At 44.3% G+C, this 12,572-nt stretch overlaps 1 protein-coding gene across 1 annotated transcript; it reads left to right on the top strand.

Annotated features, from left to right (window-relative positions):
- Positions 1-8,825: 8,825 nt before the first annotated feature.
- LOC116362193 (early growth response protein 2b-like) lies at positions 8,826-11,715 on the top strand. Its single transcript, XM_031816506.1, has 2 exons — positions 8,826-9,365; positions 9,847-11,715. Exons 1-2 carry the CDS (start codon positions 9,194-9,196, stop codon positions 10,959-10,961), a joined length of 1,287 nt encoding a protein of 428 aa, XP_031672366.1. The 5' UTR covers positions 8,826-9,193; the 3' UTR covers positions 10,962-11,715.
- Positions 11,716-12,572: the final 857 nt, after the last annotated feature.

Consider the following 12,572-nt stretch of genomic DNA (forward strand, 5'->3'; position numbering starts at 1 on the left):
GAGGGCTAGGGCGACCAGCTGACCAAGAGCCAGTGTTGAGCATTCCTTTCTCATTGCACTTTCCCTCTCTTTTCTCCCGAGGTGATCAACCAAAAAAATGTCGCATTCCAAAGGCTTTGAAAATATCTGATTCGTTGAGATAATTGTACAGTAGCCAATAGGAGAAGAACATCTCCTGTCATTTAAATACCATGTGGTTGGTAATAGAATAAATGAATGAACAGGACAGGGAACAAAACACATGACCGTGTTATCAATCAGTTAAACTGAGACTTAAACTACTATTTACCTCATAACACCAACACATCCAGTTAGGTTGGTTAGGACTGGCACCTCAAAAACAAAGACCTCAAAACCCAACACAGGAAACGACTGATACATCCTTATAGCCACACGCATAAAAAAATAAAGCTCTGTGTTCAGCAGCTGGCGGGTGACGTGGGGGTTGAGGCAGTGTGCTCAGGGCCATCAGTCCCCAGCAGGACCTGCCATCGGCCCCAAAGGCCCTGTCCAGAGGCCCCCATCGGCCCCAAAGGCCCTGTCCAGAGGCCCCCATCGGCCCCAAAGGCCCTGTCCAGAGGCCCCCAAAGGCCCTGTCCAGATGCCCCCAAAGGCCCTGTCCAGAGGCCCCCATCGGCCCCAAAGGCCAACAGGCATTCAACAGGCCAGGCCCTGGCTGCCAGGACAGGCCACTGGGGCTTCGGTGGGCTAACATTGTTGCGTGTGTGGGCAAGACACAGAAAAACAAGAGCATTTCAAACTGTTTCCTCATTTCATTTGAGGAGGAGGATGATGAGAATTCCTGAAAATGTGAAACATTCAAATGGCGTTAACCAACACATAGGTTTCCTGTGTTCTGAGACAGAATGCAGACCTTTTGTTTCCTGACCGAGACACTTTCAATAGGCTACCAATAACATACACTACAATACAAATCACAGTGTTCATTTAGCACGAAGCACTTACAAACAGCAATAAGGAAATGAATGACCGCTAGTGACCTCTACCAAGTTATTAAGGATCTCTACAAGATTGTTTATGTTATAGTTATATATTTGGGAAAGTTTTCCATTTTCAGATCACATGATAACTTGCACTATGACAACACATCTCCACAGTGCTACAAGCCCCTCTCCTTCAGACAGACACCAGTATTCAGACCAGCCTTGATTAAAGAACCTCACTCTATTTGACCAGCCTTGATTAAAGAACCTCACTCTGTTAGACCAGCCTTGATTAAAGAACCTCACTCTATTTGACCAGCCTTGATTGAAGAACCTCACTCTATTTGACTTCACCACAAGAGAAGAACGATCATTTGGACTAGGAAAGTCCCTGTGTCAAGCAGTGAGCTAGAGCGGTCAGGTTATCTAGAAGCGGCGTGTCAGACACGGGGGGCTAGTTAATATGGCTTGTAAAACAGGGCAGCTTCATTACCTCGTGCCATTATGGATGTTCAGGCTCTGAGGCCGTGTTTAAACACCTGAGACAACGGGTGCGTCCCCAACGGTAGCCTATTACCTCTACACAGTACTAACGGGGTAATCAGCACAGCCCTGCCACTCCGGGCATCACTCTGTCACCAGTATTTATTCAGCCCAGAGCTATTAGGTCGGAGAAATGCCGTGGCTCCTGACAGGCACACCGACGGGCCTCATGGCAGGTGACTCAGACAGGACAATGTAAATGTCTGACTGTCACTGGTCGCAGCTATCGAATGCCGGAGTGATTCACAGAGACACACTCCAGTCGATAACCACTGAGGAGTTGTTATGGACGCTTAGGAAACATGATCATTAATGGATGGTCTTTCTGCGTGACAACGTCCATGCTGGACTGGTGGACTGGGGGTAGATTAGACAACTACACAGTTCCATTTTTGTTTTTTACCTTTATTTAACTAGGCAAGTCAGTTAACAACAAATTCTTATTTTCAATGACGGCCTAGGAACAGCGGGTTAACTGCCTGTTCAGGGGCAGAACGACAGATTTGTAGCTTGTCAGCTCAGGGATTCGAACTTGCAACCTTTCGGTTACTAGTCCAACGCTCTAACCACTAGGCTACCCTGCCGCCCCATTGAGAAGGTTAGTGAAGCCATGTTAGATAGACAGAGAGAGTGGGGGTCTCTCTATGCTCCACAGAACAGCTTGTTGCAGGGTGGAGGATGGAGACGTATTTTTGATAGTATGACTGTGACAGTTCTCTGTGGAACGATACCTGGGCGTGTTGTTGTCTTAGGAGGAGACAGAGGTGGGAGACAACGGGGGAGGCTGTGGTTTGGTTTTGGTGGTCTAAGTCTTCTCACATGTAGTTAGAAGGTCCAATGAAATCGCAGTGTGTAGGCGGTACCGGTGTATGGTCTTAGTCGGTGGGCCCAAAACAAAAGGACTTTCTTCTTTAGACAGCTCAATGGCTTTCATGTCACTAGAATGTGTGGATGAAAGTTTTTTTTAGTTTCTCAAGTTGTAGTTTCTGAAGTCGATCAGACACAAAGGTAACATTCAGAGGTGAGGTAGTTGTGGAAGCATTGGCATGAACAAGACCCTGTTGTGGGGCTGGACCAAAGGCTGCTACAGTACTGTATTAGAACACACAGTGTGTTAGTGTGTTACTGCCTTACCGTTTGGAAAGACTGGCTTAAACAGAAACTCATATGGTGGGTGAAGGGGGGCATTCCAACACACATACACACACACATATGGCTCACACACACATATGGTTCACACACACACACACATATGGTTCACACACACATATGGTTCACACAAACACACACAATCAACTGGATCTGCTCCTACAGCCTCCTGGTACAATATGAATGGTTCTGGCAGGCTTAGTATCTTTAGAGGGGACACTATGAATGGTTCTGGCAGGCCTAGTATCTTTAGAGGGGACACTATGAATGGTTCTGGCAGGCCTAGTATCTTTAGAGGGGACACTATGAATGGTTCTGGCAGGCCTAGTATCTTTAGAGGGGACACTATGAATGGTTCTGGCAGGCTTAGTATCTTTAGAGGGGACACTATGAATGGTTCTGGCAGGCCTAGTATCTTTAGAGGGGACAATATGAATGGTTCTGGCAGGCCTAGTATCTTTAGAGGGGACAATATGAATGGTTCTGGCAGGCCTAGTATCTTTAGAGGGGACAATATGAATGGTTCTGGCAGGCCTAGTATCTTTAGAGGGGACACTATGAATGGTTCTGGAAGGCTTAGTATCTTTAGAGGGGACACTATGAATGGTTCTGGCAGGCCTAGTATCTTTAGAGGGGACAATATGAATGGTTCTGGCAGGCCTAGTATCTTTAGAGGGGACAATATGAATGGTTCTGGCAGGCCTAGTATCTTTAGAGGGGACAATATGAATGGTTCTGGCAGGCCTAGTATCTTTAGAGGGGACACTATGAATGGTTCTGGCAGGCCTAGTATCTTTATAGGGGACACTATGAATGGTTCTGGCAGGCCTAGTATCTTTAGAGGGGACAATATGAATGGTTCTGGCAGGCCTAGTATCTTTAGAGGGGACAATATGAATGGTTCTGGCAGGCCTAGTATCTTTAGAGGGGACACTATGAATGGTTCTGGCAGGCTTAGTATCTTTAGAGGGGACACTATGAATGGTTCTGGCAGGCCTAGTATCTTTAGAGGGGACAATATGAATGGTTCTGGCAGGCCTAGTATCTTTAGAGGGGACAATATGAATGGTTCTGGCAGGCCTAGTATCTTTAGAGGGGACAATATGAATGGTTCTGGCAGGCCTAGTATCTTTAGAGGGGACACTATGAATGGTTCTGGCAGGCCTAGTATCTTTATAGGGGACACTATGAATGGTTCTGGCAGGCCTAGTATCTTTAGAGGGGACAATATGAATGGTTCTGGCAGGCCTAGTATCTTTAGAGGGGACAATATGAATGGTTCTGGCAGGCCTAGTATCTTTAGAGGGGACACTATGAATGGTTCTGGCAGGCTTAGTATCTTTAGAGGGGACACTATGAATGGTTCTGGCAGGCTTAGTATCTTTAGAGGGGACAGTATGAATGGTTCTGGCAGGCTTAGTATCTTTAGAGGGGACACTATGAATGGTTCTGGCAGGCCTAGTATCTTTAGAGGGGACAATATGAATGGTTCTGGCAGGCTTAGTATCTTTAGAGGGGACACTATGAATGGTTCTGGCAGGCTTACTATCTTTAGAGGGGACAATATGAATGGTTCTGGCAGGCCTAGTATCTTTAGAGGGGACAATATGAATGGTTCTGGCAGGCCTAGTATCTTTAGAGGGGACAATATGAATGGTTCTGGCAGGCCTAGTATCTTTAGAGGGGACACTATGAATGGTTCTGGCAGGCTTAGTATCTTTAGAGGGGACACTATGAATGGTTCTGGCAGGCCTAGTATCTTTAGAGGGGACACTATGAATGGTTCTGGCAGGCCTAGTATCTTTAGAGGGGACACTATGAATGGTTCTGGCAGGCCTAGTATCTTTAGAGGGGACACTATGAATGGTTCTGGCAGGCCTAGTATCTTTAGAGGGGACAATATGAATGGTTCTGGCAGGCCTAGTATCTTTAGAGGGGACAATATGAATGGTTCTGGCAGGCCTAGTATCTTTAGAGGGGACAATATGAATGGTTCTGGCAGGCCTAGTATCTTTAGAGGGGACACTATGAATGGTTCTGGCAGGCCTAGTATCTTTATAGGGGACACTATGAATGGTTCTGGCAGGCCTAGTATCTTTATAGGGGACACTATGAATGGTTCTGGCAGGCCTAGTATCTTTAGAGGGGACAATATGAATGGTTCTGGCAGGCCTAGTATCTTTAGAGGGGACACTATGAATGGTTCTGGCAGGCCTAGTATCTTTAGAGGGGACACTATGAATGGTTCTGGCAGGCTTAGTATCTTTAGAGGGGACACTATGAATGGTTCTGGCAGGCTTAGTATCTTTAGAGGGGACAGTATGAATGGTTCTGGCAGGCTTAGTATCTTTAGAGGGGACACTATGAATGGTTCTGGCAGGCCTAGTATCTTTAGAGGGGACAATATGAATGGTTCTGGCAGGCTTAGTATCTTTAGAGGGGACACTATGAATGGTTCTGGCAGGCTTAGTATCTTTAGAGGGGACAATATGAATGGTTCTGGCAGGCCTAGTATCTTTAGAGGGGACAATATGAATGGTTCTGGCAGGCCTAGTATCTTTAGAGGGGACACTATGAATGGTTCTGGCAGGCCTAGTATCTTTAGAGGGGACACTATGAATGGTTCTGGCAGGCCTAGTATCTTTAGAGGGGACAATAATCTCTGCTCGATGGTCACATTCTGGCAGAATTCATGTTTGATATTGTGGACTGAGTTGTTTATAGGATTAAACTAATTAGATTAATTAGTGAATCAGTGTAGACAATAAAACCAGTGAATCAGTACAACATGTTTAGGCTGCTTCTAGGACAGTTATTACAACATGTTAGGCTGCTTCTAGGACAGGTAATACAACATGTTTAGGCTGCTTCCAGGACAGGTATTACAACATGTTAGGCTGCTTCTAGGACAGGTAATACAACATGTTAGGCTGCTTCTAGGACAGGTAATACAACATGTTTAGGCTGCTTCTAGGTAATACAACATGTTAGGCTGCTTCCAGGACAGGTAATACAACATGTTAGGCTGCTTCTAGGACAGGTAATACAACATGTTTAGGCTGCTTCTAGGTAATACAACATGTTAGGCTGCTTCCAGGACAGGTAATACAACATGTTAGGCTGCTTCTAGGACAGGTAATACAACATGTTAGGCTGCTTCCAGGACAGTTAATACAACATGTTAGGCTGCTTCTAGGACAGGTAATACAACATGTTAGGCTGCTTCTAGGACAGGTATTACAACATGTTTAGGCTGCTTCTAGGACAGGTAATACAACATGTTTAGGCTGCTTCTAGGACAGGTAATACAACATGTTAGGCTGCTTCTAGGACAGGTAATACAACATGTTTAGGCTGCTTCTAGGACAGGTAATATAACATGTTTAGGCTGCTTCTAGGACAGGTAATACAACATGTTTAGGCTGCTTCTAGGACAGGTAATACAACATGTTAGGCTGCTTCCAGGACAGGTAATACAACATGTTAGGCTGCTTCTAGGACAGGTAATACAACATGTTTAGGCTGCTTCCGGGACAGGTTATACAACATGTTAGGCTGCTTCCAGGACAGGTAATACAACATGTTTAGGCTGCTTCTAGGACAGGTAATACAACATGTTAGGCTGCTTCTAGGACAGGTAATACAACATGTTTAGGCTGCTTCTAGGACAGGTAATACAACATGTTAGGCTGCTTCCAGGACAGGTTATACAACATGTTAGGCTGCTTCTAGGACAGGTAATACAACATGTTTAGGCTGCTTCCGGGACAGGTTATACAACATGTTAGGCTGCTTCCAGGACAGGTAATACAACATGTTTAGGCTGCTTCTAGGACAGGTAATACAACATGTTAGGCTGCTTCCAGGACAGGTAATACAACATGTTAGGCTGCTTCTAGGACAGGTAATACAACATGTTTAGGCTGCTTCCGGGACAGGTTATACAACATGTTAGGCTGCTTCCGGGACAGGTTATACAACATGTTAGGCTGCTTCCGGGACAGGTAATACAACATGTTAGGCTGCTTCTAGGACAGGTAATACAACATGTTAGGCTGCTTCTAGGACAGGTAATACAACATGTTTAGGCTGCTTCTAGGACAGGTAATACAACATGTTAGGCTGCTTCTAGGACAGGTAATACAACATGTTAGGCTGCTTCTAGGACAGGTAATACAACATGCTGCCCCCTGTCTGTCTGTGAGCACACAGGCCTGATGACCTATTGAGCCTGATATTATAACGTTCAGGATGAGGAGAGAAGAGAAATGCACTTTTACACACGGAACCATTGTTATCCAAGAGCAAATGGATGCAAATCATTTTTCAACATTTCTGTAACAAACTTGGACTATCTTAACAAATACTGAATCTGCTGTTTTAATATTGGAAGATTTAAAAAAAGCATAATTTAAAAAGTCATGATTGATAAACATACGTTTTTCACTCACCATCCTGTTCCTATCACACAACTCCGCAGAGCCCACCGCCTCTCCTGTGGTTTCGACCTCTTAACGTGCTACAAAGAGGAACTGTAAATATATAGGTCGGATAATTAGCTTATTAAGCAGTCTGCCATTATCTCTCGTTTTCTCCAATACAACCTTGACAACAGATAAATGATCTATTGCCATTTATAGGCTACAATCGTCTAATTGAGCAGCGGTCTAATAGAAAGGGTTTTATTCACAGTCAGTTCCCATATTGCTAATGATACGTTTAACTGACGGGCCGAATAATGGCGCCCGCAGCAGCATGGTGTTAAATGAATAGAGTTGTCATTGACAGGCCTTTATTGACTCCAGGCGGATTAATGTGAGGAGTGTGTGTGATCATGATGCTCGGTGCGGTTTCCTTTCAAACCGGAAACCTCGCAAATCAACCAGAGCCTTTTTCCAGTCACAGAGTCAGGGAGCTGAATAACGAAGGATTCATTCTTGTCTATATACTGTTGTTATTATTATTGCTAGCAATAATTGTTATTTAATCGTTATTATAGTAATATCAACATAATAATAAGCGTAACTAGTCACAATAATAATACGTATAGTCTAGTGTATAAGTATCAAGAAAATGTAATAACTTTTTATAGCCATCAAATGTTTAAATTTAGATAATTTTCTCCCACGCGTTACTTGACACAGCCACAAGCTGGAAATTGCCTTCCAACCAGGGCCCCGAACCGCTCACCCACCCATCTAGTTTTTAACTTTCAAGTTTCTCAACCCACGTGGGGACTTTACCAGTATACTGTGCCAATTACATTATTTCACGCATCGCCTCTGAACGGAAATGTTATTGTGAACTATGTCCGGTTTTCTAAAATGCACGTGGGGTTGAGGAGGTTTATAGATGTGCATCACTGAAACACCAGACAGTAAGTAGCCTATTCGGCCTGCCGGACAGACGAGTCGACCTCTCAGTTCCGCTCAACACCACTGGAGGGCAACAGTATTGAGAATCAACAACAAAATCATAATAATAATAATAACAACAAATACAATAATCATATTATTAGTAGCCTATGTTAACAATATAAAACATATATTTGACTATAAAAGATTATAGGCCTAATGTATAGCTAGTCTGGGCCTACTACTGTATCCATATGTTCCTTTATCATTAGACCATGTGCCTTTACCCGTTTCATTTCAGGATGTGAAAGTCATTAAATTTCAAGACAAACAATTTCCCTTCTAGTGATATAAATAGCTCGTAACTAAATAGGCCTGTAGCCCAGTCTTTCCTAAAGCAAAGCCTATTCAAACGACCCTGACAAATTTTCCGAGTCTAATGCAGCAAAGGTGTTCCGTGATTGTGGCTCTCATTTGATTGTGGTTTGCGATGGTAGTTCTGTCGCTGCTCTTGCTCGGCAATACTCGATAGTTTCCGACGCTCATATTCCGGAATAGAACCCTTATATGTAGGCAGGGGTGTTCTTAGATTTACCGGATAAAACCATGTATGGCTTCTAGAGAAGAACCGGAATTCCTATTTGAAGGCGATGTGTAGAGGAAACATTTCAAATCGTATACATCAGATACGCTTGTAACATTGATGTCCGTCTAAACTGATAACATGCCATCTTGCATTTCGTTCATTTCTTAACACCTGTATTGTTTTATCATTTTCGTGCTAATGGAAACTGCATGGAGAAAAAAACAAACATATTTTATCTCTTTATATTGGCGAACTTTCACTTGTGGGTTCTCCATTGACAGCCCGGGGCCAATAGGATCCCCCAGCGCCTCCTTTCTCGAACCAAACGGTCCTTGTATGGGCAGTGACGTAGTGGCGCATTCACTGCCCCACTGATAAATACATACTACTGCTACTCGTGCTGCTAGGATCCGTCATTCACTAAACAGCCTGATGATCTGGAGAGAGTAGAGTAGACTATAGAGGTGGTATCAACACACGCTCCAGATTGTGTTAACTTCTCCGGACAGGTTATCAGATGTTTCAGTGTAGGATAGGACTGTAAAGGCCACACATACTCAACCAGCCAGTTTAAAATACCGTTTAAACCCTGGAAACAGCGAGAAGCCGTTAGTTAAATGATGACGGCTAAAACTTTAGAGAAAGTCCCGGTCTCTCTGGGTGGGTATGTCCATCCTGTCTCTGATTCCATCTACTCTGTGGATCATGACAGTCTGCCGCCCGGGGTGGCTATCTTTCCTAACGCTGATTTAGGAGGCCACTACCACGACCATCTTAGCGGAGTTCCAGGTAAGCGTGGACTATGCAGGGTTTTGTTTTGATATCATGGGGACCTTTAGAGAATGCAACATGTGCTGTGTTGGTTATTGGAGAGGAAACACATCGGCTACTACGTATAGGTTATAATATTATGCATAATGTTTGATATTGCATTTTTAAAATCTTGGCCAAGAGATTTTGGAAATATTTTTGAATTAATGGTTGTGGGACAAATGTATGTCTGGATATTTGTATCAATGGTAATAAAAAATGTTATGTTTTAGAGGTACATGGCTAGAGTTACGCACTTTTCCCAAAACAAGTTTGCATAAAAGTAAAACGGCACCCCTTTGAAAAGTTGAATGAATGACGGGTGGGTAAAGGATGCGAGCGCGCAGCACGCACCAAACACTGTGCGCACGAGAACGGACCTGCAGCATGTTTTTTTTTAAAGCTCTCTGATTTGTTTGTTTCGTGATTATCTGCTAAGATGTCTCTTCTTATCTTCCAGATGGCTTGATGAGTGGCGATATGAACTTAGAGAAACGCTCTCTCGACCTGTCTTACTCTAGCTTCTCCCAGCCACCTAGCCATCGGAACCAGACCTTCACCTACATGGGAAAGTTCTCCATCGACTCTCAGTATCCCGGTAACTGGAACCCCGAGGGCGTCATCAACATTGTGAGTGCGGGGATCCTGGGCATGACCCAGCCATCTTCCGCCTCCTCCTCCCCGGCGTCCTCCGGCTCTCCCGGCCATTTCTCCTCCACGCTCAGCTGCACCATGGCCCAGAACCAGGCCGACATGGAGCACCACCTCTACTCTTCCCCGCCTCCCTACGGCTGTGGGGAGGTCTACCAGGACCCGTCGGCCTTCCTCTCCACCGGGCCCGGTATCTCTTACCCGCCGCCGTCCTACTCCTCCCCTAAACCCAACACAGACTCGGGTCTCTTCCCCATCATCCCAGACTATGCTGGGTTCTTTCAGCCGACCTGTCAGAGGGACATGCAGGCCATGCCTGACCGCAAGCCCTTCCCCTGCCCACTGGACTCCTTTAGAGTACCCCCACCTCTGACTCCCCTGAACACTATTAGGAACTTTACATTAGGTGGGCCGGTCTCGGATGGACCCAGACTCCCCACCGCGTACAGCCCCCAGAACCTCCCCCTGAGACCCATCCTGCGGCCCAGAAAATATCCCAACAGGCCGAGCAAGACCCCGGTCCATGAGCGGCCGTACCCCTGCCCAGCGGAAGGCTGCGACCGGCGGTTCTCTCGGTCTGACGAGCTGACCAGACACATCCGGATCCACACGGGACACAAACCGTTCCAGTGCCGGATCTGCATGAGGAACTTTAGCCGCAGCGACCACCTCACCACGCACATCCGCACGCACACCGGAGAGAAGCCCTTCGCCTGTGATTTCTGTGGCCGTAAGTTCGCGAGGAGCGACGAGCGCAAAAGACACACCAAGATTCATCTCAGACAGAAAGAGAGAAAATCATCCACTGCGCCATCAAACAACACGAACTCTGATCGCTCCGGTACCGGTTCTATAAGCACATCTAGCGGAGTCTGCTCCTCCAGCACGGGACAGCTGGCGGGATGCCCCTCGCGGGCGGTATAGAACACACTATAGCCAATAGGTTTATGGAATACATATTTAGAAACCTTGACGAACTAAAGACAATAGAGATTGAGGTTTAATTGTTTGGAAGCTGCAAGTTCAAAACATAATATGGAACGAACTTTACATGCAACAGCATAATTATCTTTCATGCGTAATTGCGCATCATTCCGGTGCGCTCCAAACGTTCCCACGATGTATCCTCTTAGTTGGCTGAGAGAAACGCACTTTGTTTGCATAGCCTACTGAAGTCAGTCAAGTTAATAGACAATACTTTTAACACGTGGCTGTCTATATTCTCTTCAGGTATCGGGAAGAAACATGTTGAGGATTAATATCAAGCACATTTACACTGACGCGCCAATAGGCTACAATATACACAACGCTGCATGGAAAGAACGTTATGTTTGCAATAATTTAGAAGGAAAGGTGTTTTAAATTATTTACTAGACAAAAATGTGTCCATTTTAACATGTTCATTGATTGTATTTCCCCCTGTTGTGCCTCGTTTCACACGTTATTTTTGTACATTGTCAATACAAGGACGATTTAATGAATTGTACATTTCGTCATTTAATATCACAGTTTGATTATATGTATATTTCTGTGCACATTGTGCCGTGTAACTATGGACAGTGTTGTGGTTTATGTCTAACAATAAGGAATGGAAATAATTGAACTCAAACCGACTTGACATTTGTTTTTCGTGAATGTTTCCGACTCATATTAAATGTTAATGTTGATTTTAAAAGAATCTCAATGGCCTCCAGAAAGGCCTGGTTATTTCTTGTGAACTAAAAACAAATAAAGTCAACTCTGAACAACATGAATATAATGTAATATTATTGGAAAGTACACCAGAACGGGTGGGCATGGTAATTCCCGTGTAACGTCAGTCTGATGTGAGTCATGCCTTCACAAGGCTGCTCCCACTCACCGCCTATCCGTGCTGTTCTGATGTTGTGGTTAACAACTAGAACAGGAAAGATCTTTACCGTTGTTCATGTAGAGATCTATACACACAGGACATCCAATAATAATAATACGTTAAATAAAGGTAATAAATAAATTAATAATAATAATCTAAAGTATATACTTTGATCATCCAAAACTAATTGCTTAGTCCGATCAACATTAAAAACTAATGCCGTAGTCCGATCAACATTAAAAACTAATGCCGTAGTCTGATCAACATTAAAAACTAATACCGTAGTCTGATCAACATTAAAAACTAATACCGTAGTCTGATCAACATTAAAATATAATGCCGGTAGTCTGATCAACATTAACATATAATGCCGGTAGTCTGATCAACAATCATATCTAATGCCGGTAGTCTGATCAACATTAATATCTAATGCGGTAGTCTGATCAACATTAATATCTAATGCGGTAGTCTGATCAACATTAAAAAAGAACAAAGAGTTGATTGAAACCACAGGATATAGCAACATCTCATGTACAGTATCTTTGTAAACTGTTTTGGTCGTAGACAACCGTTGAATGACAGACACACACAACAGGTTGATACAGTAAAGGCCACTTTATAGATCAACAGAACGCAACAGTCAACAGAAAAGGTTGTGGACATTCTACCTGCCACCTAAAGAT

This window comes from Oncorhynchus kisutch, unplaced genomic scaffold (genome assembly GCF_002021735.2).
Source record: "Oncorhynchus kisutch isolate 150728-3 unplaced genomic scaffold, Okis_V2 scaffold808, whole genome shotgun sequence".
Taxonomy (NCBI): domain Eukaryota; kingdom Metazoa; phylum Chordata; class Actinopteri; order Salmoniformes; family Salmonidae; genus Oncorhynchus; species Oncorhynchus kisutch.